Source organism: Syngnathus acus, chromosome 8 (assembly GCF_901709675.1).
Source record: "Syngnathus acus chromosome 8, fSynAcu1.2, whole genome shotgun sequence".
NCBI lineage: Eukaryota > Metazoa > Chordata > Actinopteri > Syngnathiformes > Syngnathidae > Syngnathus > Syngnathus acus.
The window spans coordinates 3807790-3831126 of NC_051093.1; the positions used below are offsets into that span (position 1 = coordinate 3807790).

The 23337-nt window shown below is 46.8% G+C and overlaps 2 protein-coding genes across 8 annotated transcripts; one reads left to right on the plus strand and one right to left on the minus strand.

Moving 5' to 3' along the window:
* Positions 1-88: 88 nt before the first annotated feature.
* ints1 (integrator complex subunit 1) lies at positions 89-16380 on the minus strand. 7 transcript variants are annotated; one of them, XM_037257569.1, is made up of 49 exons: positions 16323-16380; positions 16069-16184; positions 11562-11631; positions 11164-11454; positions 10877-11073; positions 10629-10766; positions 10316-10475; positions 10134-10239; positions 9880-10066; positions 9647-9792; positions 9422-9563; positions 9173-9349; positions 8984-9092; positions 8714-8834; positions 8563-8640; positions 8333-8490; positions 8171-8270; positions 8002-8093; positions 7873-7933; positions 7598-7795; positions 7401-7530; positions 7158-7334; positions 6944-7093; positions 6686-6865; positions 6506-6610; positions 6236-6403; positions 6047-6158; positions 5777-5935; positions 5543-5689; positions 5360-5458; positions 5157-5281; positions 4820-5074; positions 4581-4740; positions 4367-4498; positions 4106-4271; positions 3893-4019; positions 3711-3826; positions 3538-3640; positions 3234-3472; positions 2222-2351; positions 2017-2150; positions 1764-1956; positions 1571-1695; positions 1337-1446; positions 1144-1257; positions 982-1052; positions 797-888; positions 608-717; positions 89-525 (listed from the first exon to the last, which is right to left on the minus strand). In XM_037257569.1, the coding sequence occupies exons 3-49, from the start codon at positions 11614-11616 to the stop codon at positions 413-415; spliced, it is 6558 nt and encodes a 2185-aa protein (XP_037113464.1). In that variant the 5' UTR covers positions 11617-11631; positions 16069-16184; positions 16323-16380; the 3' UTR covers positions 89-412. The 7 variants fall into 7 exon arrangements, with proteins under 7 accessions (XP_037113464.1, XP_037113463.1, XP_037113462.1 ...); XM_037257568.1 differs by lacking the exons at positions 16069-16184; positions 16323-16380 and adding an exon at positions 11979-12245; XM_037257567.1 differs by lacking the exons at positions 16069-16184; positions 16323-16380 and adding an exon at positions 11873-12245.
* On the plus strand, positions 13744-22553 carry mafk (v-maf avian musculoaponeurotic fibrosarcoma oncogene homolog K). Its single transcript, XM_037257653.1, has 3 exons — positions 13744-14181; positions 19504-19582; positions 19644-22553. Exons 2-3 carry the CDS (start codon positions 19538-19540, stop codon positions 20082-20084), a joined length of 486 nt encoding a protein of 161 aa, XP_037113548.1. The 5' UTR covers positions 13744-14181; positions 19504-19537; the 3' UTR covers positions 20085-22553.
* The last annotated feature ends 784 nt before the right edge of the window (positions 22554-23337 follow it).

The following is a 23337-nucleotide window of genomic DNA, read 5'->3' on the forward strand; positions in this document are numbered from 1 at the left end:
TATTTACAATTTCAGCTCATCATTCTGGACGAAATGAACGGCTGAAGAAATTTGTTCCACTACTCACTCAAATAAAAATGAAGGCAGATTTATCTTTCTTTTTTAATTCACCAGGGGTGCTCAGGAAATGCTTTTTAGGTGACAGGAAAACATTGCGGCGTGGAGACAAAGACTTGAATCCAGAATACAGAAGCTTTGTGGTCCCTCATTTAAAAGTCAAGCAATGTTGGCGTTTCAAATTTAGACTTTGAAATTACAAGAGTTGATTTTATCGACAAGTCTCAATAGTTGTGTTAGTTTTAGTCTCAACTAAAATGTAAGTGAAAGCTCAAAATTAAAAATGTGTCTGAACTACAAATTTTCCATTAAATTGCTGATGCATAATTTTCTGTGAGACAACAATGATATTAAGTTAAATGGCTTCCATATGAAGGACCTTCATGGACTCTGAAATCATCGAACTGGTGTCGATTTGTCCGTAGACACCCACTAAGAACGCTTTGTGGAGCAAGATGTCTGCGTGTTCTGGAGAAGAAGAAGTAAAGGAAACAACACTCACATGGACGGTAAGAAGTCTCGAGTGGAGGCGCCGGGGAGGACGCCTTACCTTGGCAGAGCAGCACGTATTCCGGAAGATTCCTCAACGCCGTCTGCACTACGTCAAAGTCGCCGCTGCCCATGCAGTACATGAACGTCGGCAGGAAGTCGGTTGCCAGGCTGCGGGACAGAAATGCGCGATGGGCCAACCGTCAACATTATTCGCACATTTGGATGAAAATCCCTCCCAGGACTTTACCGGGGATTGTTCTGGATGCAGCGAAGCGCCAGACTGAATGCCATGTTGCGACATATCTCCTCCGATGACGTCATGAGTCGCTGTAGGTCATTCTGTGAAAAAGACCATTAGGGGAGAAAATGGCGGATTGCTTTTCATTAGTCTTCACTTTTTTTTTTTTTTTTTCCATGTGCTTGATGACTCACGACAAAGTATTGGATGATCTCCGGGCTTCTCCTCGACTTCTCATCCACCTCCGTCAACACTTCCAACACGTCTGAAGAGAAACAAAAAAGTGCCACGTGAGTCACCGTCCATCTGCCATATGCTGCGCTCTCTCTGGGCCAAAGCTGCCGAGTCAGCCTCACCTTCCATGGCCTCTCCTCTGGAAATCTTGCGCAGATACGTGGTCATGTCGGCGCCGCTCAGCGGAACCGAGGCCGAGATGTTGACCAGAGGGAGGGAACCGGCCGCCGTCTCATCTGGAAAAGATGAATAATGAAAACTGTCATCTGCGGGGTCATGGATGACGTTATAAATGTGTTGAAAGAATCCTGTTACCATCGCCGTCTTCTGCGAAGACCTCTGTGGAGGAGCTTTTTACGGGAAGAGTGAGTCCGGCTAAGAGAGACTTCAGCTGGACCAAATCTGGGTTTTCAGCACTCATGCTCCTGGAAGAGAAGGAAAATTTGATTTTTTTTTTTTTTTTTTTTGGGACCCGGCTCAGAAAGAGTTGTAAAATACTGCCATTTTTTTCCTGAAGATGTTTGAACAAATTATGCTTCTAAGACTTACTGCAATATATCAGAGTGCTTCTGCAGGTATGGGATGGCAGCCGCTGCATCATGGGTAATATACTTTTGTGTGAACTGGAGGAACTTGTTGATGAAGACCAGTGGGGATCGACTCCTCTGAAAGTTCTACAGGGGAAAAGGAAGACCCGCTGAAGAACTGCCAAAGGCTTAAACTTGAGCAGTGTGCCACCAACCTTAAGGACCTTCATGAAGGACAGAAGGCAGTCTTGAAGCGCCCTCTGGTGGTCACTGTGGAAAAGGAGGGGCTGCAGGAGCTCCAGGATGGCCAGCACGTTGCTGAAGAACATCATGTGGTTCTGCTGCCGGAACTCGCGAAAGTTGAGGTGGATGCGGCCGTGAAGGAGGCCTGCGATCATGGGCAGGTGCCTGCGTGGGAAGAAAGAAGAATTGCCGAAATGCAGAAGAGAAAAGAAACGCGTTACTCACCTGAGCAAGAGGACAGGATGTGACACGGCCAGTTTCCTACACGCGAGATTGGCATCAGAGACGCGTCCTTCGGCCGACTTAGTTTCCGCTACATCGGCGAGCAACGTGACCAAGCGGTGGACCAGCGTGTCGAGCTGACAAAATACAAATGATTATTTTATGTTAAATGCACAAATCGGTTATTTCATTCACTAAGCTACGTTACCTTGCAGCTGCTGCCGTCTGCCGTCCCACCGCTGCAAAGCGTGCCCTCGGGCAAGGCCACGTGCCGGATGACCTCGGGAAAGTGGAGGTAGATTTGCAGTAACAAGTTCTGGCAACGCTTACTCATGGCACTGAGGGGGAGAGGATAAAAAAAAAAAGAAAATGACTCTCATACAAAATGATCAGCCTTCTTAACACGTTCACTGGGCGCATGAAAAGCAACAAGGTTTGCCTTCATGTCTGCTGCACTTTCATGGCAATCCTCTTAAGGCCAAGCGCTCACAGGGCGAGAACTCAACTCGGCTAACGAGACAGTTTATTGCAGCCAGAGCGACCTTGAGTAGCAAACAAGCGCTGTGCAATTGGAATCAACAGCAGCTTATCTAATAAAGCAACATAAGCGCAAGGCCGAATTATTAGTTTTTTCTTTTTCTTTGTGTTTGTTTATCTGGCTGTGTTTTCACCAGCCGCACTTTAAAAAAACAACAACTGTAATTCGCCGGCTAATTTTATTTGACCTTGGCCAAAGTTTCCTCATTAAAGTGTTTTTAATAAGTAGAAGACACGTTGGTGAAAAGGAGGGTTGGGCTCCACAAAGAGTTGCACCCTGATCTCTGACAGCGGCTCACAACACAGGCGAGTTTAGCGCTCCAGCCTTAATCCTCTCGGCTTCATTATAACAGCACTGAGCTTTTAAAGAGATCACGGCGCCGACGACTTCTGCCGGTTTTAATTTCACACCAATAGACCTAATTATCGCGCCCCCCACCCCCGTCTGAGGCGTTGCGGTTTGACAGAGGAGAGCCTGCAAAGTTCATCAGCAATGGGGAAGGAACATCGGGCGGGATTTGGACCAAGATGAAAAACACGCTCGGGCTGGGCTAATTGGAGAGAACAACAATAGATATCTACTAACAAGGCAGTTTTCAATTCTTCTAGTTCCGGATAGTAAAACTCTCGATTCACTCAAATGAATTTCTTGAAGAGAGTCGACGACGAGAGATGGTACCAACCTGTCCTCCCACTTCTTGGTGCAGCTGATGAGGTACTCTGCCACCTTTTTGATGTTGTCCGGATGTCCGTTGCAGTAGGAGTGAAGGAGCGGCAGCCGGGCCTGGACGAGAGAGCAGGACGCCTCTTCCTCCACGCTGCTCTCGCTGCGACAGTTGAGCTCCGACTCGGCCAGAATCAGATCCACCAGGCTGATGAGCTCCTCGGAAGTGAGCCGCATCACAAACTTCTCGGTTTTTTTCTAAGTAGACAAAACAAGGAAAAACATCAGGATGTGTTTTGCGGAGGCTCCAATGTGACGCTTGCAGTTTCGGAACCGACTTGAGGGATCTTTTGGTCGCGTCCTTGCCAGATGCGTGGGATGTGGCTGCACGCCCACAGGAAGTCCAGAGCCGACGTCGGGTCCAGTCTGAAAGGCATTTTGCGACAAGTTCAGCGTACGACAGACGCTGAACAAGATGTCACGACTTGAACTGTACTTGTAGTCTTTCCGCTTGCTGAGCAGAGCGCTGATACACTGCAGCAGCGTGGACCAGTTGGACTGATGCGTGAGCAGGGCCAGAAGGTACGGCCTGTAGGCCGGAGTGCCTCGCGCCTAAGGGACACAAAAAAAAATGCATCAGGGGGGTCGAAATGTGGCAAGGGGACGGACGGCGCTCACCTTGTTGAGGGCAAATAAGAGTTTCTGCTGAAGGTCGGGACACACGGACGTGACCTCGGGGTCCAGATACTCCATCCAATCCACCAGTAGACCCGAGTTCAGGCCGGACTTTGTCACCTCGGAGCCACTGGCAAAGAGACGGATCGGTAATGTTAGTATAGCCTCCAATAAAATATCCATCTAACATATATCATAATGAATTGCGGAATTCACTTTGTGTCCGGTTCCTTCTTCACGACTTGCTCCTCGCTTTCCTGCAATAGCAGAGAAATAACCATGGCAACGGGGCCGGCTGTCCCGTTCTGGGTGCTGACCGTCATCAACAGAGACAACAGCTCCTCCAAATATGGAGACTTGGCCTCCATCAGCCCTTGTAAAACTGAAAAATGTCAAAAACCAAAAAAAATTCAGGAGTAGCAAAAAAAAAAAAAAAAGAAAATTATTGAAAAAAAATATTGTTGAACTTTAATGAACCTTTCCCAATGAGCTCCGCCTCTGCGTTACATCTCTCTCCGGCCTTCAGCATTGCTATGATGGCTCTCACCGGCACCTCTGCGTCGCTATGATACATCAACGCCTCGGCCAGGTGGATAAAGCTCGAGCGTACTAACAGAGGGGCGGGGCGGGAGAAAAAAAATTAGAACAAATTAAACGTTCAATCACACGGCACAGAGACAGAGGTGCTCACCATCGTTGTGCCGGTGTGTGTGAGAGTTTTGACCAATAAACGACTTGAGCAGAGTCTTCAGCGGGCCCGCCTCCACCGAGGGATTTTCAAGCCAGATGAGCATCTCGACGTTGACTTTGAGGAATAAGGAAGCGAAGGAAAGATCCTGCGGCACGAGGCGCTGAGCGTAGAAAAAAAATGTCAACACGCTTGTGTAGGATTGGTGATAAAAATAAAGTGGATTAGCGCATCCTGACTACCTGGTAGAGGTGAAGCTGGCGCATGAGAGGGCAGGCCAGGGAGTGGTTGTGGTGCATGGCGAGAACGATGGGCCCGGCGTGGGTCGAGGTGAGCAGGGCGGCGATACCCTGAAGGAGACGCAGAGCCAGCCCGGCCTGCTGAACCTGACCCTGCTTGGCCCGCATCAGCTCTTTGGCCAGAGCCTGCTGCAAGGCCAGCGAGAGCTGGCTGGGGGGCGGGCCGCTCCAGCGTGCCTCTGCCTTCAACGGGAAGATCTGCGCAAGAAAGAACAAGTTGGATTAGGGTAATGGATTTGCATAACTCACGATACATATGTATTTTCTCCTGTTTCCTAACCCGCAGCATCAAGCCTGGCAGGTCATCATCAGGCCCGACTGTCGGAAGCTGCGCAGCCGCCCTCATCTTAACGGAGCCGTGGGGAGTTTCCACTGTGACTTTGGCTTTACTTGTTTCGGCAGCATCTGTGGAACGTAATTATCGAGATTTACATGATTTACATTTACTTTTAACTTTGACGAGAGAGTATGAAGTCACCTGACCTCTCTGAGGTGGAAGAAAGGAGCTGAGCAATCTGTGGAAGGCGTGGCCCCCGGTGGCACCTCGCTCATGCTGCACCTCCACCAAGTGGGCCATGTAGTCTGTTGCCCCAGGAAATAATCAACCAAAGTGTCATCAGACAAGGACAACTTCAAGAAGAAGCTCAACCTGCGGCAGACTCCTACCCTTGTCCATAATGTTCTCCTCCAATGCTCGCGGTTCCACAGTGACAGCCTGGTCCAAGTACTGCAGCAGTTTACTCATACTTGAGACGGGAATTCCAAACGACTGCACGAACAGCAGTAGTTGCTCAGGCTCCAGATCTTGCAAAGCTGAAGGTCAAATTGTACATGGTGACACCATCTGTGTTAACTATACACACTGATGAGAAGAGCTTCACATAGCGGTCAAAACGTTACCTGCGTCCACCAATCGAGGCACTTCGGATCGAATCATTCTCAGTTTCAACCAATCAGGCAGCAGCAAGGCCTCCTCTGAAGTGTCCACCAAGAAGGCAGTTGGCAACGGTTTCTTGTCAGGGAACCAAATGTCCAAAAGACTGTAGAAGTCACTCTCTCCTGCAGTATCGACACAAGAAAAGCAGAAAAAGATGGACAAGTTATTTTTCTACTATTTCTAAGTGATGTATGAAGCTACTGTCTTACGAGGTCATTGTATTCGTGAACTACCTTTAGGTGGGCCCAGAGTAAGAAGGATGACCATCGCGTGGACGACAAGAATGTGCATAGTGGCCGTCTCTCCTGTAGTCCAGCGCAAAAACACCTGATCTTGAGACTCCGACTAATTTAACAAAACAAAAACAAAAATTCAATAATAAGTCAAAAATTTCATGCAGAGTGGTTGGAAGGGGCTCGTACCCAGCTGTACAGATCCTCGCCATCTTTGGTCTTCCTCATCCTCCTGATGTAGGCGGAGAAGATGGAGAGGAACGCGCCGAGGACCGCCTCTGACTCGGGTCGGCAGGAATGCTTGGAGAAGAGGTTGTTCATGATGGTGGAGCGCTCCACGATCAGCCGGGCCACATCCTGCAGGAGAACGGGAAGTTTGCGCGAACGAGCAATTTGTGGACAAAAGAATGGTGACCAAGACAAGAAAAAAAGATTGCTTTTATCGTGTTGGACTCTTACCAAAGCCAGGTCATTGTGAGAAGCTTGCTCCTCCACTGGTGCATACTGGGACAGGTAGATAAGATAAGCGCTGATGGTCTGAGGATCAGTCTCCATGTGTATGGCCTTGGTCGGAAAGAAAACACGAGAAGGGCTTTAAAATACAGCCGTGTTCAATATTTACATGCTAATGCCGCAGACCTGCTGCAGGGCGGTGGATGTCATGCCACGGACGCTGTCGAACATGGGGAGCTTGGGGAGGTCCTGCAGCAACCACTGGTACCCCGGCAGGAGCTCGGCATCGGCCGAGTCCTCCTCCATGGGCTGGTCCCTTTCTTCGCCGTCCTTCAGGCCTCCTTCGGTTAGCACCAGTGACAAGCCCTGCACGCGGGTGTAAAGTGAGCGGTGAAATTGGGTTTCCGGCACGATGAGTCCGGGGATTGATGACTGCGGAAATACCTTCATTGCCAGGACTCTCGAAGCCACCTGAGAGGAGCTGAGACGACGCAGGAAGTAATCCAGAACTTCACACGTCGTCTGCTCGTCGGCTTTGGGACCCAACAAAAGATCCTGAAGCCGTCCGAGGAGCTGCCTTTGTTTTTGCTGCCTCTGTTGGGGAGCAAATTACAATCAATGTTGAGTGTACACGAGCAAAAAAAAAAAAACGTCATACTTGTCTTCTCTTGGCTTTCTGTTCTTTGCTGCCTCCTTCGTCGTCGTCAAGATGCATGTTGTCGTCCGCGGCGTCGTGCAGCAGAAATTCACACAGGCACTGCACGGGGAGCACATCTAAGGACCCCTCGCTGGACTGGACCAGATCGGCCAACCAGGGCATGGACTGGGAGGAAGCCTGTGCGAGGACGTCATATTCGAATGCATTTGTGTCGTTTTCATTATTGCATCTCCATCTCTCTACCTGTCGTTGGATGATGTTGAGCAAGAAGTCCGGGTTGCGGCTGCGGCAGAGAAGATGGCCGAGGCGTAGGGACTGGTTGAGGGTCTTCACTTGGTCCTGCACCTGAGGCGGAGGTCGACGAGGCGGACCCCTGAGCACAAACAAAATGCGGCGTGTTGACACTGGGAGCTTACCACCGAGTGCTTGTGTGATCTTACTGCGGGTCCAAACTGGTGAGCTGGGAGAGCAGCAGGCTGTTGTTCTCTGTGATGGTCTGCTTTGTGGACGCGGCGGCCAAGTGGCTCTCGAAGGCCAGGATCTCCTGCTTCTCCCGCTGCGAGATCTGCAGCTCACGACCGATCATTTCCGTCTTGGTCTCGTCGTCCGCCACCGTGCAAGGCGGGTACGTGTAGTTGCTGTGGAGGCGGGAACGTTGACGGCGCGGGATTTCAAATCAGAAATGATTTTTAAAAATTTAAAGAGAGGTGCCTACTTGGTCATAACCATCTCCATGAGCATTTTCAGGGTAGGGTAACCATCCCAAGCAGTCAAACCTTCACAGGAAATGATTCCGGTTGAATTCAAGTAAAGGCCAAATTTCTAAATGAGTACGACGCAGTACCTATTTTCTGTGGATTGAACGCAGCGACCACAAGCAGTAGAAGCCACGCTTTCCAATAAAGGGTGGAGATTGCCAAATTTGGCGGCTGGTATCTTCAAAACATTTGGCATCGTTTGTTATTCTCGACCGCAAGCGCTGACGACACGTGAACGCTTTCAAAGTCAAGTACCCTGCAGGAAGCTGGATGTTCTCCGGGTGATGGTATGTGCACAGATTGAGCACGGCGTCAATGAGCTGGATCCGCTCCACCACCAAAACCTCCAGATCTGTTGGGCAAGAGGAAAAAAATAATAGCACACGATACGTTTCCTTCTTATCCATAATGGCTCACCGTCGGACTGAGCGCCAGCAGCCCTCTTGACCAGGTGGTCGGCGAGCTCCATGGCGTCGGCCGGGCCGAGCGGCAGATCTCGAGACAGCCCGATCACAAGGATGCGCATCAGCGTGTCCTCCAGCAGGGGCACCTCGGAGCAGAGGCGCAGGAAAAAGCTGGGGAAAAAAAGCAAGAAGGACAACTCAGTGTTGCGCAATCCGATCGACAGGAGAGCATTTGCGACTCACTTCCTGTCGCTCTCTGGCGGCCAGTTGTCCCACTTGTAGTAGGTCTCGGGTTGCTCCGTGAAAAGCACTTTGTGAAGGCTGCGGTGGGCAGAAGAGTCATATGTGAAGTATGATACTTCTACAAACGAGACTCTGAAAGATCAACACGTACCAGTGCACGTAATCTTTGGCGCCCACTTTGCTGATGGTGGGAACCACCGTGTGAAGCCACCACACGGCGTCCCGCTGGATGGAGGCGATCTGATTCTGGAAGGACCTCAGGACCTCCAGGTCTGAAGCAAAGCATATGTGCGGTTAGCAAGAAGCCCAAAAAAAACAAAAAACACTTGCAGCATGGAACTAGGGCTCCCTCCAGTGGTACGAAAAAGAATCACTGGGACATGTATTTTTTGTCATCCCCTTTCCAAGGCAAAGAACTCACTCTTTTTCTCTCCTTTGTCCCACGCAATGCCAGCTTCTTTGACCTGAGCTGTGATGCCCAACATCATGGAGACGGTGAGCAAATCTGTCACCTGGATGACAAAGCGCTCCTAAAGGCGAGGAAAGAACAAAGTCAAACTGGAGTGGAAGAGCAAAAGAGCTTTACAGGGGGGAGAGCCGAAAGTCTTACTTTGAACTCCATGTCCACGTAGGTGGCTTCCTTCCTTTCCTGCATCAAACCGAAGCAAAAAGACTGGAAATTGATTTCGTGTTTGGTCTGCTTGATGATCTCCCTCAGCAGGGCTCGTGAGGCGCGCAGGTAGTCGTCCTTATTGGTGAGCAGGTCCTGGAAGACCATCGCCAAGAACTGCAAAGACAAAACTTTTTAATTCCAGCCACCTTCCAAGACATCGCTGATGGGAATTTGAAATGAACTCACCTTTGGCGCTTGCTCTGGGCTGTGTTGCAGCAACGTGTGAAGAACCTGCATGTTGTTGGGGTTCCTGGCGTTGGAGAGTTCGTTGAAGATGACCAGCTTGACCATGGTGGCCAGGTTGTCTCTGTGTGCGTTGAGCAACTCCCTGCCCGTGCAAAAATGGTCAGAAAGCCATTTTCAAATGTCAAGAAACCAAGACAACTATTTGAAAAATGTGAGTGAGCGAACCTGACGCAGAGCATGTAGTGGTTGAGGAGCACTTTGGGCTTGAGGCGGATTTTGATCAGGTTGGAGATCACCTCCATGTCGTCCGCCCCGTGCGTGTTGCAGTTCATACACAGCGACATGAGGAGGTCTTGCGCCGGCCGAGTCAACTGTACCGACGCAAAATTTGCACGATAAGATTCCAGTCTGCATCAATATCACCTGTGTTACAAAATTACAAATACATATTTGCTCACCTTGGGGTTCTGCAGCCACATTTCAAGCCTCTGCACGGCCATGAGCCGACCCTCTTTGTATCCGCACGTAGCAGTCAGCAGCCGCAGCAGATTCCGTGACACGTTGTCCATGGGCTGCCGGCGGTTCAGCTGATCGCGCAACACGTCCAGCACGTAGTCCTCGACGCTCTCCGCTAGTTCCTCATACCTGCGACGAGCCCGACAGTGACTCAATTCAAATTGAATCCTACTTCAGCGTGGATGTGTTTTACTACCTTGGCATAAGCTGGCCTTCATCCTCGGGGCTGAGTTTCTCCTCGGCTATCAGCAATTCCGCCCGGCTGTCGTCCTCGTCGGGAGTTGAGGGATGAGGGCTGCTACCTAAAATAAAAAAGGGGGTTTAAGTTTGTTCCCCAGTAAAAAAAATAAATATTAAGTCAGATTGTTTGGTCAGTACTGGCACTGAGATCTCCAGCCGCTCTTCCCGTGTCGGTCTGCAGCAGCATGCTCTTTGGGGGCATCTTGGTGCAGAAAGCCGTTTGAATGTTGTCCACAAAGTTCTTGCAGTGACAGCTGTCCACCCAGATTCTCTCTCCCAAGGAGTCTTCGAGGTACACCTGAAAAACAGCATTTCATATTGAAACCTGCAAGTTTGAGAAAATCAACTTTTAAAAGTGGTTAGGCACAGCATGTTTTTTTTTTCGTGCATGGAGCAGATCACCAACTGGACATTTATGCTTTCGGTAAAATTTTCAGGGTCAAATTCTCACTTTGACAAAAATCTCTGGCCAGTTCTCATCCTCTTCGTAGGCGGCCATCAGTAGATTGCAGGCCAGAACGGACACCAGGGAGTTTCCCTTTGCTTTGAAATTAATGGACGCGTCTCGACGCAAAAGGCTGCACAGGGCCTAAAGGCAAACATGAAACCAAAGAAAGAATTATAAAAAGAAAAAAGGAAATTTTAAGTCATCGAGTTTAGATGATGTCAGTGCATGGGGGAAGACAAAAAAAACCATACCTCAATGATTCCTTCCGTCGCAAACACGTTGGGTTTGATCTTGGCCAGGAACATGAGGCTGAGATATAACGTGATGTCCGGCTTGGCTCGATTCATCTTGAGCTGCTTGACCGCACCGCACAGCAGCCCCTCGATGCGCTCGTCGTTGCCCTCCGACTCGGCTAATTCGATGTCGTCCAACAGCAATGCCGGTGACACTGTGCACAGATACATGAAATTCTGAATGTTTGGAATTTGGAAAGAGAATCCAAGTGAATAACTTTTGTAAGCATTTAAGTTGAAGTTACCTTCAATAGGAATAACGGATGGTTCTTTAATGGAAGGTGATATTGCCCTCTTGTCCGCAGCCGCAACATCCGCCAGGCGTCCCAGGGCACTGATTGGCGGCGTGGTGGAAAGCTTGGGCCGCTTGGCGAGGCTGGACAGGCCCGATGATGACGGGAGGGTGGAGGAGGTCTCTCTCTTGCGGTCAGTAGGTAGAACGGCGGCGGCCGGCTTCAAGAGGACAGCGGGGGCTTTAGACTCGCCACCTTGGCTCTTTGAACCCAAAGCGATGAAGTCGCCGGGTGGGGGATGCCCTGGGAAGAGAACACGTTTTTATTAAGGATCCTGTTTACATTTAGCAAAAGGGAAATTGTAGCAAGAGCTTATTTTCCTATGATCTGAAAAGCCGAACGTAACTGACCTGATGTTTTTGCAGCACTGGGGCGCCGCAGGGTTGTTGGCTTTTGACGATTCATCTCGACCAAGTGTCACTGCAGGTGACGTCACGTCATATGTTCGGATGATTTACTTGTAACAAAAGTCTTTTAAAATTATTTTAAAGAATACATAAGTTAGATTCGATGAATGTCAGTCACTGGCCGTGAGTGATTTGGCAAGCTAGCGGGGTTCAGAACATCGTAATAGCGTTTTCTTCTTGGATCAGACTTTAATAACATGAGCAAGTCAATTCACTGCTATTTGTGCTAACAACAACTAACACGGCTAACTCACAGCTTTACGTGGACCGGTGGCAACTTTCGAGAACACAGAGTTGTGTCGGAGGTGAAAATTGGATCCAAAGCAACTTAAAACGTTGCACCAAAAGTGCTTTTAATACCTCATTGTGTTTTGAAGTTGTCGCTAAATGACAACATGCTAGTGATGGGAGAGCCCAGTTTACAATGGCGTCTTCCTCACTAAACCAAATATGTAGGGTAAAGAATACGGCAGTAACATACTGCCACCTAGCGTCAGAAATGTTAACTGCGCAATCTAACACATCAGCTCTACTTTTATTAAGCTTTTAGGTCGCAGTACTGGAAATAATATTCTGAATTTGCTCAAATAGACTACAATGGTCCAGTTTTCTTATTTGGATAAAAAAACTACAGGGTTCTTCGGTCTATGACGATATTAAGTCAGAACGTATTTGAGCAGTAACCTACGCTAACAAATTAGTAAAGCCGTACAATAAATATTAGAATAAACGATAGATGTAAACCAATCTATTAACCTTCACCGTTCGTAACTTCGAACTGCCTCGTGTCGCAAACCGAGGAGCGCGCCTATCGCACTATGGATTCCTAAATTCTTTAATTCCACTGATCAAACACTAGATGGCAGCGTTTCCACGCTACTTGAATAAAGGTCCCATAAGGTCAATGTTTGTGATTTCTTGGAACTATTAATTTATTAAATTACAAATCGCCAAGTAATGGACAATAGAGTCAGTTAATAATCTCCATAAATCATTTGTCAGAGTGATATAATTGCTCTAACAGGGCCCCGCCCATAGTAAGAAGCTGAGCATTTCGCAATTCTCACTCTTTTCTTGAAATGCCACCAACAACTGAAATATATTTCAGCACTGTAAATACTTGAAATAGTCTCACCTCAGCGTCTGCCAATGACTTAAAGTATAAAAGCATAAACGTGGAAAAAAAGTTTCCAGCTGGTTACGTAAAGTGTTTTCATCTTTTGGGGTGAAGTCAGTGGAATGTTCAGTGATGGTGTCATATGGGAAGTGTACTTATGATAGCATGTGTATGGATTAGCAACAAATCCAGAACAATGCCCAAACATCTGCATGGGGAAAATGTGAGCTAACTGTCATGAATGCTCAGCATCAAGCCTGATTTGATTTGAAGTTGGAGGTAGGGAATGATCTCGGGTACATCAGGAGGCCTCGGGGTGCCAGATCACATTTCCAACCAAGTCGAAGAGAATGAGTCAGACAAAAAAAAAAAAGCATGTAGATTAGTGACTCAATGTTACTTCCTGTAATCCAAAACTGCTCAGACCGCACAGCTCGCCACCCTTGCTGATGCCTCGAACATGCTCCAGTCCCTCCCTATGGTTTGCTGAACATGGGCAAATAAATAAAAAGTCATGATTTAAAAAAAAAAACATTATTCTTCAGTGAATTTTCTCGGATGAAGTTTCATATTTAGTAGGCAATATTGTCATGCTGAGTGGACATACGATTATGTACGCCTACTCAACATACTTGAAGATCTTATAGAGCTTTCCAAAAGTCCCCAAAAGGTTCTAGAACCGCCCCTGGAGATCGTGTGCGCCACACGCCCAGTCCGTGTGTCACCTGCACTATTTGGAACATAAACACACTTTACACCTGATCCAGTGTGGAGTCTCGTGCAACAAAAAATCAACAGTGTGTTGAAAGTGTGACCTTAAAAGTAAATACCCTCATTCTTCATTTTAAACACATTGGGCGTTTTAATCGCAAGACAAAAATAACCTGTGACTGCAGCAGCAGCCCCAATAAGAACAATCCTGTGACTGCCGCTGCCCCGCATTCTTTCCTCAGGAATGGAATGCAGCTGCTCCAGGCAAGCTTGACTCCCCCCTAACCCCCCCCACTTGTTGGTGCTCAAGATCACTTTTTAAGATCTTATTCTACGCGCTTTCTTCCACCAGATTAGGACTTTTTTTTTTCCCTCCGCAAGAAAAACAGACTCTTCTATTTCTGGCTTCCCCCTCCCGGCGCTGACGTCAGCACTAAGTTATTTTCATGAATGGAGGGGGCGGTCATGAGGACGCGGTGACGTCAGTGCTTGCGGAAGCGGGAGCGTGGAATGTTCGTAACATTGTTGTTGTTTTGGGGTGAATCGAGTTAGCAGGACGCTCCGCTCGCAGGCTGGCTGGCTTGCCGTCTGCCGCACTCAGCAAAGCGGATTCGACGGCCTCGTTTCCCCGAGTGGGGGTTAGGTTCCCACCAAACCGGACATAATTTTCTTTTTAATATATTTTTTATTTTTCCGTGCATTCCAGTCCACGGGGATCCTCGCGCGTCCACAGAGGTGAGGTTGTTGATTTATGTAATTAGAAGTGAGTTTGGATATTCCGCAAAAATGCCGAAATAATAATATTAATAATTAAAAAAAAGACTTTAAGTCAACACGTTGGCCAAAAACAAAGCTTACTCGGGAGTTTGCGGTTAAGTTGAAATAAACAGAATTAACGACCTCGTGAAAGTTCACAACTACGCTCATGCGATTCCCATTAATAACTTTAAAAGTAGTTTAGTTCGGTCAAATTAGAGCCAAATTTAAGCAATCTATATTTGAAATGATGATTAATAATAATAACACAGGCTTTTTTTCTACAAAATAATCTGTCAAATATTTTCACCACACTTTTGTTGTCATTCCAAGTTTACCGTAAATAGCCCAAATTTAGGCTGCCTTTGACATTGCAATAGTATAACACGTGGTATGCATTTTCAAACATGTACATGTAGGACAAAGGGCACCAGACCACCAGGGAAGGCAAGGCTAGTGGGGGAGCACATATCTCCATCTACAAGACATCCCCTCCCCAGGGGCAAAGCAAGTCTTAATAATGTTGTTCATAAAATAGATAACAAGTGCATGATTTTACAGCTCAACATTTTTTCCAAATGATCTCAGATGAACGTGCGTTTGAGTCACATCTTGCACTTTAAATGTCACCAACTTGCACTTTCAATTTTGTTCCGGGTGGGTGCACAGAATGTGGGAGTGGGCGCTCTTGTCTGTCATGAGGTGAACATGTGGTTGCTTTGAACCCCCCCCCCCCTTCCCACTCCCACTATATTTTTCTCTATTAGGTCCCAGGCTGAGTCACTTTTTTTTCCACTGGCGCGCTTGTGGTGTGAGCGTGATGAAGCACATGAGGGTTAGGAGATCCAGACAAGGGCTCTGTCTTTAAATTGTCACCAGTCATTTGCTACTCGGCCCGCATGAAACGCGGCAGCAGAAGGCAGCGAGCTCATGTGGCTGGCGGTGGAGTGTTGTGAAAGTGACATAGCTGCGGTGAGCAATGTGATGACTCACAGGGATGTTTGCTCTGATGTGTTTTTGCCTCGCTCGCTCTGGAGGGAGGGAGGGAGGCGGATGATTGGCCGTGCAAGCCTGCGATTTTACTCTCGGGGTAAACATAATTTACGCAGCTAATAATACATTGGGTTACACCTGCACGAGCGACAAAATGCCAGAGCTGAAAACAAGACAAAAAGAAAAAACTGAGCAATTAATCGAATTCAGATCGACATCGCATTGGAGTAGAACGTAACTGGCAAAAACTTTCTAGCATCCGTCTGCTATTTATAGAGCAATTGTTTTTAGCTACGAGTGTGCAAAACACAAATAGAAACTTGGTTTGGTGCCAAACTGTCAATCAAAAGTCAGCATTATGATTTATGTTGTTGACGTGTGCAGGTGTACCTATTGAAATGACCTCACATTTCGACCTCGAACCACCCTGCCGGCACGCCATTGTGCTCCAAAGGCGTGGCACAGTTTATTTACTTGCTAGGATGTTATTGGGAATTCCTCACTGAGCAAACGCGGGGCCCGATGGTTAGCTGACGTTTATTTTGCAACTTCCTGATGGCAGCATAAAAACCAGAATGCCTTAGCTTGTCGTTTTGAAGCCCGCTTTATCGCCTTCCGTTATCGACACGCGGCTTTTCCATGTCGGCTCATTTCCCCAGCCCTCGTTCTGCATTCTTGAAATTGTCTTTGGAATACAACGAGTTCTCCTCCCTTTCCGCACCAAAGATCTACTGTGGTCATGCCAACCATTGCTCGGGCTCCTTTTCCTTCCTTTCCCGTGAAACAACGGGATTTTCCAGGAAACGTCAGATCGGGAGGGTGCGATTCCCTGCTTGCCGTTTGCGGCTTTTACCAGTAAACAGCGTGACTCACCGCTCGGCTATGCACCGCGTTTCCTTCGCATCGGAGCCCGCCGAATGTGCTGCGCTGGGGGAAAGAGTGGAATCTGCACATGTACAGGGTCCGTTGGATGGATTTCAAAAAACCGCCTGGGGAGCAAAAAAAAAAAAAAGATTATTTGCCATAGTCTGCACTCTGAACTAGCAAATAGAAAAAAAGGAAAACAAGGTGTCCAAAGCGGGCCAGTGTGTTGTTTATTTTCAGAGCGGGCCGGGCTCAGCAGTTACCTGCTGCAAACCTTGAACTTGACCAGATGCCTGGAAAAAAACAACACGTCATCAAGTGCTTTTCAAATAGCGCTGCCAGTAAAAAAACAAGTATTCCAAACTGGAAATGTGACAGACACAAAAGCCTAAGCACGGAAAGAAAGCCACTGAAACGATGAATCGGATAACTGGAAAAAATTGTCACCAAACATCAATGTAAAGTCATGATCCACTTTGTTATTTTTTTATGAGAACCAAGAGACAAATTGTCTCAAGAAGGCCCAAAAATACTTTGGAAAACATTTATTTCAAAGTGGCGCGTGCAGCCAAAACAACGCGCGACGCTCAGCGCTCTCCACATCAGTGCGAGCCCGCCTGTTGATTGCACGCAGCGACTCGCCTAGACGCCTTTCAACTCAACTTTGCGGCGGCGGATCATGCCGAGCTTTGTCGTGGACGCGCCGTTACATCATTCTGTTGTTGGCGGATTGCAAAGAGGGGACTTCTCAACTATTGCATTTAGGGAAGGTTTAAAATGGGAAAACAAAAAGAAGGAACACCACATAACATGCAAATGCAGAAGAAAAAAAAAAATCAAGCTGAAATGATTTTCCCAATCTGTAAAGAGGCGATTTGACAGGTTCCACTGGACACTGAAACGAGTTTGCATGTAGCAGACCTCCCAGCATGTGTGCACAGGCTACGTTCGATTTGTTTGGGCACGTGAACTACGCCAGACGCTTCGGAATTCCAGACATTTCGTACACTTTGCAACTGTTGTTTTACAAGTGAGAAAAAGGTTCCAGACCCCCCTCCCCTCCATGTTCCCTTGTAGTAGAGTGCATGGCAGGACATATTCGGCCTATCATGGTGAACATTTGCATGAGAGGCTCCGACACATGTGTGTTTACTCAGGAATGCGGTTTTTGTTCTCTAAGCGAGCCATCTGTGGCCTTTTTTTTTTTGGAGGTATTTTCCCAGACTGCCTTTTCAGAATAGCCTCGCACGAATTGTTTTTTTGATTGCGTCTGTTGGGGTACAAAAAAAAAAACAACAACATCTGTCGCGTTCGCTCAGAGCGCCTGGGTTGTATCATGCGTGCTCTCGCGGAGGAAACGTTGGCATCTTGATGAGGAGAACCTTGGAAAAACATAAGCACATGCCTGAAGAATTTCAGGAAAACAAGCCAGAGGCCCCCCTTGTACAAAGAAAGGGGGGCCTCCCCTATTGCCATCATGCGACACTTTTCCATAATCTCCACAAGGAATATTCCCAGGGACCCCCCTACTGACCTACTTGCACATGAGGAATTCCATATTATATTTACTTTGGTGATGCAGCTGTTTAGAGGGGGGGGCAGATGTTGCTAGAATCCCGAAACAGGACTTAGAGGTTAGCTTTAATCATGCGTTTCTGCGCGCTGGGACACTTTGATGTTTGTCTACATCTTGTCAACTGGGATGTCATGATTCAAGCTTGGGCCCAAATCTTCAAAATAGCCATTAAAAAAAAAAAACATTCGCCTCAAGCACGGGTTCTCAAAATGCGGTTATGCCAAAGAAATCCCAGAATTACATGTTCAAACTGTAGATCAGGGGTTACTAGTTTGACACACACTTTTGAAATAACAAATATCAAGATGCAGCACTGTATTTCGACACATCTCTGCCAGTGTTTACATTTTCAAATGATCATTTCTACAACATTCCTAGAAAATCACAATGTCCCATAAGGGGTAAGCTATTTTTAGAACAGGCTTGGTTGACTTATTCATGTGGTCCCTCAGGGGCCTGCCGCCACCATGTGACCCCTGTTGTAGTACCCTACTGGTGTCTGCAATTTGGCCAGAGGGGGCAGTATAATGCAATCACAAAAAACTGCTGCAATATTAGTCGTTTTTCACAGAGGATAAAGAATATATGCCTGGGAGTATTGCTATATCAGGCTACATGTGTGCAAATATCTGCTGCTTCAAGGGTTGTAACACGATGATCATCGACGCTAACCCGAGCCCGTGTTAACATTTAGCTAGCAGAAGACAATAAATACACCTTACACAATTCTCTTTAATGTTTGATTTGACAGTAAGTAAACAGTGTACAAATTGTACAAAATGCAATGTTATATTGACTTATTAAAATATACTCTCATGAGAAAAGTCTTTTTTTGAGGTGGTACTTAGTGTAAAAAGGTTTGAGGAGCAGTGCCGCCCCACCCAAGGCAATATTCAGAGAACTCGCCCGGGATATCATTTCTAGTTAAACTGTCGACTTGGCAGAAATCAGTTTGAGCCGCGTCGTGCTAAATTTACCCCGTAGAGATAAATAAGGGCATGTGGAGGATCAGGAAAGCCCAGCGTAAGAGGATCTGAGCAGCGGGATGCTGATAGACGACATTGTCTGCCGGTAAAAATACACCCGTGACTACGAGGGAAACTATTCCGCCGTGACACAGGGAATTTTCCACAAGCCGCCCCGGTAAAGGTCAGCATGACTGCACTGAAAATGTTCTGCTGACGTGACAGGAATTCACACCTTGTCATGTGGTGGTGGGCACTACGAGGGACCCCTCCTCACTCACTTGTTGGGGGGAAAAAAAAGAAATCTTGTTTGTAGTCTGCGTGAGCCAGGCTGCTGCGGTTATGAATGAGCCTTGTTTACCCGCTCGCTGACCATGTGACTCACACTCCCACGCCCATTTGCAGGGGCGTTGCCATGGCAGCCACTCAGCACGATACACGGCACTTTAAGTCCTGAAATGGAGCCCTTTCTTGGAGGTAGTGGGGCGGGTCGGCAGGAGGTGTTAGTTTTTTTTTTTTTTAGGGCCGTGGACAAAGAGTCGAGCTTCTTATAAGGGATGCTGGCTTGGTCTAGTGAACTACATTGTTCAGACAATCGGCTCAAATGAGGTCTTACTGTCCCCTGCTGGTAGACATGGCGAATGGCAAGATGCTCAAAGTTGCAGCAGTGGCATTAGTTTTCACTTAATGGCACTTTTGCACAATGGTGGAGGTTAGGGTTCACCAGCAGAGGGCAGCATTCGCAGCCAACCACATCCCATCTGCAGGTGTGCCATAATAGAGGCAGGAACTATTGATGGTTGAAGGTCCTGGGAGGATTAGAGTGATACAGAAACACAGGCTGAAATTTGATTGGATCGTAAGAGTTTACCGGGTGACTAATTTTCATTTCTACTGTCTCAGTGCGTCTCCTGTGAGAGTGTGGCAAGTTGTCTGCATGCAGGGAATGACGACTCCTTTCAAGACGAGCAAAGCTTTAAAGGTAAGCTCCGTCATCTCGTCATTAGCAATCGGGTTCTCACGCGGTGTTTCCCGGTCCGCAGGTCAAGAAGGAGTCGGGCGAGAATGCCCCGGCCCTCAGCGACGACGAACTGGTGGCTATGTCCGTGCGGGAGCTGAACCAGCACCTGCGCGGGCTGACCAAGGAGGACGTGGTACGGCTGAAGCAACGGCGGCGAACGCTCAAGAACCGAGGCTACGCCGCCAGCTGCCGCATCAAGCGCGTCACCCAGAAGGAGGAGCTGGAGCGCCAGAAGACGGAGCTGCAGCATGAGGTGGACAAGCTGGCCCGCGAGAACGCCAGCATGCGGCTGGAGCTGGAGGCCCTGCGCGCCAAGTACGAGGCGCTGCAGTGCTTCGCCAGGACTGTGACCCGCAGCGGGCCCCTGACGCCGGGCAAAGTGGCCACCACCAGCGTCATCACCATCGTCAAGTCGGCCAATCACAACAGCTCCGGGCCGACGCCCTTTTCGGCGCCGTCCTAGTGTCCACCCGACTGGGGTCTCCGCTTCCCGCCCGATCCTGACCGGGCCTCGTCCCGCACCGAGTGGAATCTCACAAGTCAGACTGAAGGATAATCGACGGGATGGCGAGCTCCACGTCCTCTTATGCTGCATTCGTGACTCTCCCTTCTTCTGTCTTTTTATCTTCACACCCTAAAAAGTGTCCTCAGATCTGACATCTCTGGGCCGGCTTTTTTTTTTTTTCCCCTCAGTCCTTCAGTTTACACTTTGGAACTACATTCCCAATCTTTTTTTGCGGGGGGTTTACATTGGTATTCCAAAAGTCACCATGAGCTTCCTTCTTTTTATTTGATTTCTGGCTTCCCTTCGCAAAACTGCCACTTGGGGAGTTTGTCTGTCCACATTTGCAACAATTTGAGATGTAATTCACAATATATCTGAAATAAGGAAGCGTATTGTGACTTTTGGCACAGCCTTTATTTGCACTGTGCAAACCACCTGCCCCCCCCATCCCCCCCCCGACACCGTCCTAACAGCACCGGCAGGGTAAAGTTCCTCTTCTTGACTGAGCAAAAGAACGACGAAAACAATAACGTCCGACATGCCTTCGGGTGGCAGCACCAGTTTATATTGTTTTGAAAGTATGTCAAAGCTCACCTAAGCATTTCCAAGCACAGCGTTGCCTCAACCAAGGGCTGAGAGATCCTTTTTCATGATATCTGCGTGCCTAGCAGTCCGCTCTGTTTACTAAGTTGTCACATAGGAAATTACTGCATTTTGACTTCACGAAGCTAACAGCACTTCTCGTCTGAATGCTGAGAGACAAGCGGTGAAAATGAAGGACTTTCTTTTCTGGTTTCAATTTTTCCAGAAATGTAAGAGTTCGTTTTTTTTGTGGTTCTCAAGCAAAGTGCGCTTTTGTTTTTTTTGTCCTTTCAGCACTTATTGGCTTTGAAGCTGAATAATAAGCACTTAAAAATCATCCCAATTGCTATGACGGCATCCCCTCGTTTTTTGTTTTTTTTTATAAATAGTCCTCTTTTTTGTTCAATTGGTCGTATAGTCTCTCAGCATTCACGCACAATTTTTGAGGAGCCTGCAATTTCTAGTTAGGTTATTTTTGCCTCTTAAATGCCACTCTCTGGAAGGTAATCCATATTGGATGAAGTTAAAATCACTTAATGACAGGTTTTTAAGAATGAAATATTTCCTGTAACATAAAAGCTTTCGACTTCAGGCTGCGGTCACATGACTCCGTCCAGAAAGTAAAACGCGTCATTCCTACTGCTGGGTCAGCTGAGTGTTGCTGATGGTGGCTCCGTCCATCACAGTCGCTATTTTATTTTCTGTCCATTATTTTTTTATTCAAACACACTTTTATAGGAAAACCCATGACGCTCACCTCGTAAGCAGGTAGAAATGAAAGAAACCATTTGTTGCCATGGCAACCAAATGCCATAAATGCCCATGCTCTTAAGGCCTTCTCAACCGGAGGATAAAAAATTTGCTCATGACAGGATCTTCTCTCGGCCAAGAGAACATGACTATTGACCCCCCCCCTAAAAAAAAAAAAGAAAGTAAACTGTCGGGAGGGGGGGGGGGGATCTTTGCTGCTGTACAACCTGCTGTGACCTTACAGCTGTGTCCTTACTCTCATTTTGTATTTTGTACATTTTACGTCATCTTCCTGACATGTAAGTTTTATAAGTACATTATATATATATATATATATATATATATATTATATATATATATTCCTTTTTCTATATTTATGTTACTATCCTGGGAGTGGTATGAGTTACGTAACAGTTCTGTTGAAGTCCACTTAGCATAAGTAATTGATGCTGAAAATGTGTCCATACAGCAATGAAAAAAATATTTTGGTCATGAATTGAGTATTTATAGGCCACTGATAGTTGCTCTAAGCACAATTTGTTGTTGTTGTGTCTCCGTGACTGAGGTTACACAAAGGATGCAGGGTTTTTTTTTTGTTTTGTTCTACTTCACGAGAGTAAGTTGACATTCTGACAGTTCACTTTTTGGTGTAAAAAGTGCAAAATCCAGACACCCGATGTTGATCAGAACATGTTTGACTCCCATGCGTTAAGTAAGCATGCATCTACAGCACAGCACACGTCGTATGTTCTTGTTGCCGCTTTATTTGTTCTGATTTCACTTTTAACCACGATGGTAATGCTTTTATAAGAGCCGTTATCCTACCTGAAAGAATTCCCAGAGCTGCTAAAAATCCTGTCCCTCCACAATGAAGCTTGACGCAGACAGAAAGTTTAAGCCAACAGCGACCTCCTGTGGCAAAACGAGGCATTGTTCAATATCAGTGGTTCATATTGACAAGTGCAGAAGTACAGTACACAGAAACAAACCTTTTTCCAGGTGACGAAAGTGTTGCTGGTTCCCACGTTTCTGCCAACTGTATAACCAAGAAAAAAAAAAAATTGCCACTTCACACAAAGCAGTTAAGAGCAATTTGCATGAAATAAAGATGACGTTACCTTTTTTCCAGTTTGCTTCTTCCCCAGATGTTTCACATACATTCGTATGAGTCACGATGATGACATAGTCTAGAAATGTGCTTACGTAAATAGCTTCGATTATTTTAGTCGTCCAAACAAGCTCGACCAGTCGAACAAGCTACACAAGATAAAAAAAAATATTTCCTAAAGAAAATGTTTGATGTGGTTGCAAGGTATTGCAAGTTTGCTGTCATTATGATGCTCTTTCATATTTATTTCATTCATGTTTGATTCTCATTCATAAGATGCCTAAATTATTTTTGTCATCTTTCACTTTATGTTTCCTCCTGGTTCAATGAGCTCGCCTGGTGTAGAAATCCAATCTTTTTGTCTCTGCTGCGTTATTTCAACCATGCTAAATTATTCCACGACGTGTCTGCTGTGTCTTGTTTTCGTACCAGCAAATAAAGATTTCTCCTTGTTTAAAAAACAGAAACTGTCACAAATCGACTCACTTTAATCTGACACACATAAAGATGACTTTATTTTGAATACTTGCAAATTTCACTTTGGACCCCCACATGCAAGTTCATTTTGCTCTTGTCTCAAGAAGAGCAATGATTGGCACTAATGGGTATTAAAATTATGTCAAATGTGCAAAAATGGAAAATTGATGTTTTTTTTTTTTAGATTTATTGATTTTAAAATCAGTCTGTACATAAACAACGTACATTCAACATGCTTACAAATGCATCTCAATAAATTAGAATAGTGTCATTTCAAGAAGTGAAACTAATAGA

Bases quoted from the DNA above. Each gene is read 5' to 3' on its own strand.
- ints1 (XM_037257569.1), bottom strand. From the start codon at position 11,616: ATGAATCGTCAAAAGCCAACAACCCTGCGGCGCCCCAGTGCTGCAAAA. The intron at 8,094-8,170 runs GTACTTGACTTT...AATGTTTTGAAG, and splicing joins AACATCCAGCTTCCTGCAGG to ATACCAGCCGCCAAATTTGG. The intron at 1,957-2,016 runs GTGAGTAACGCG...CTTCCCACGCAG, and splicing joins CATCCTGTCCTCTTGCTCAG to GCACCTGCCCATGATCGCAG.
- mafk (XM_037257653.1), top strand. From the start codon at position 19,538: ATGCAGGGAATGACGACTCCTTTCAAGACGAGCAAAGCTTTAAAG. The intron at 19,583-19,643 runs GTAAGCTCCGTC...CCCGGTCCGCAG, and splicing joins AGACGAGCAAAGCTTTAAAG to GTCAAGAAGGAGTCGGGCGA.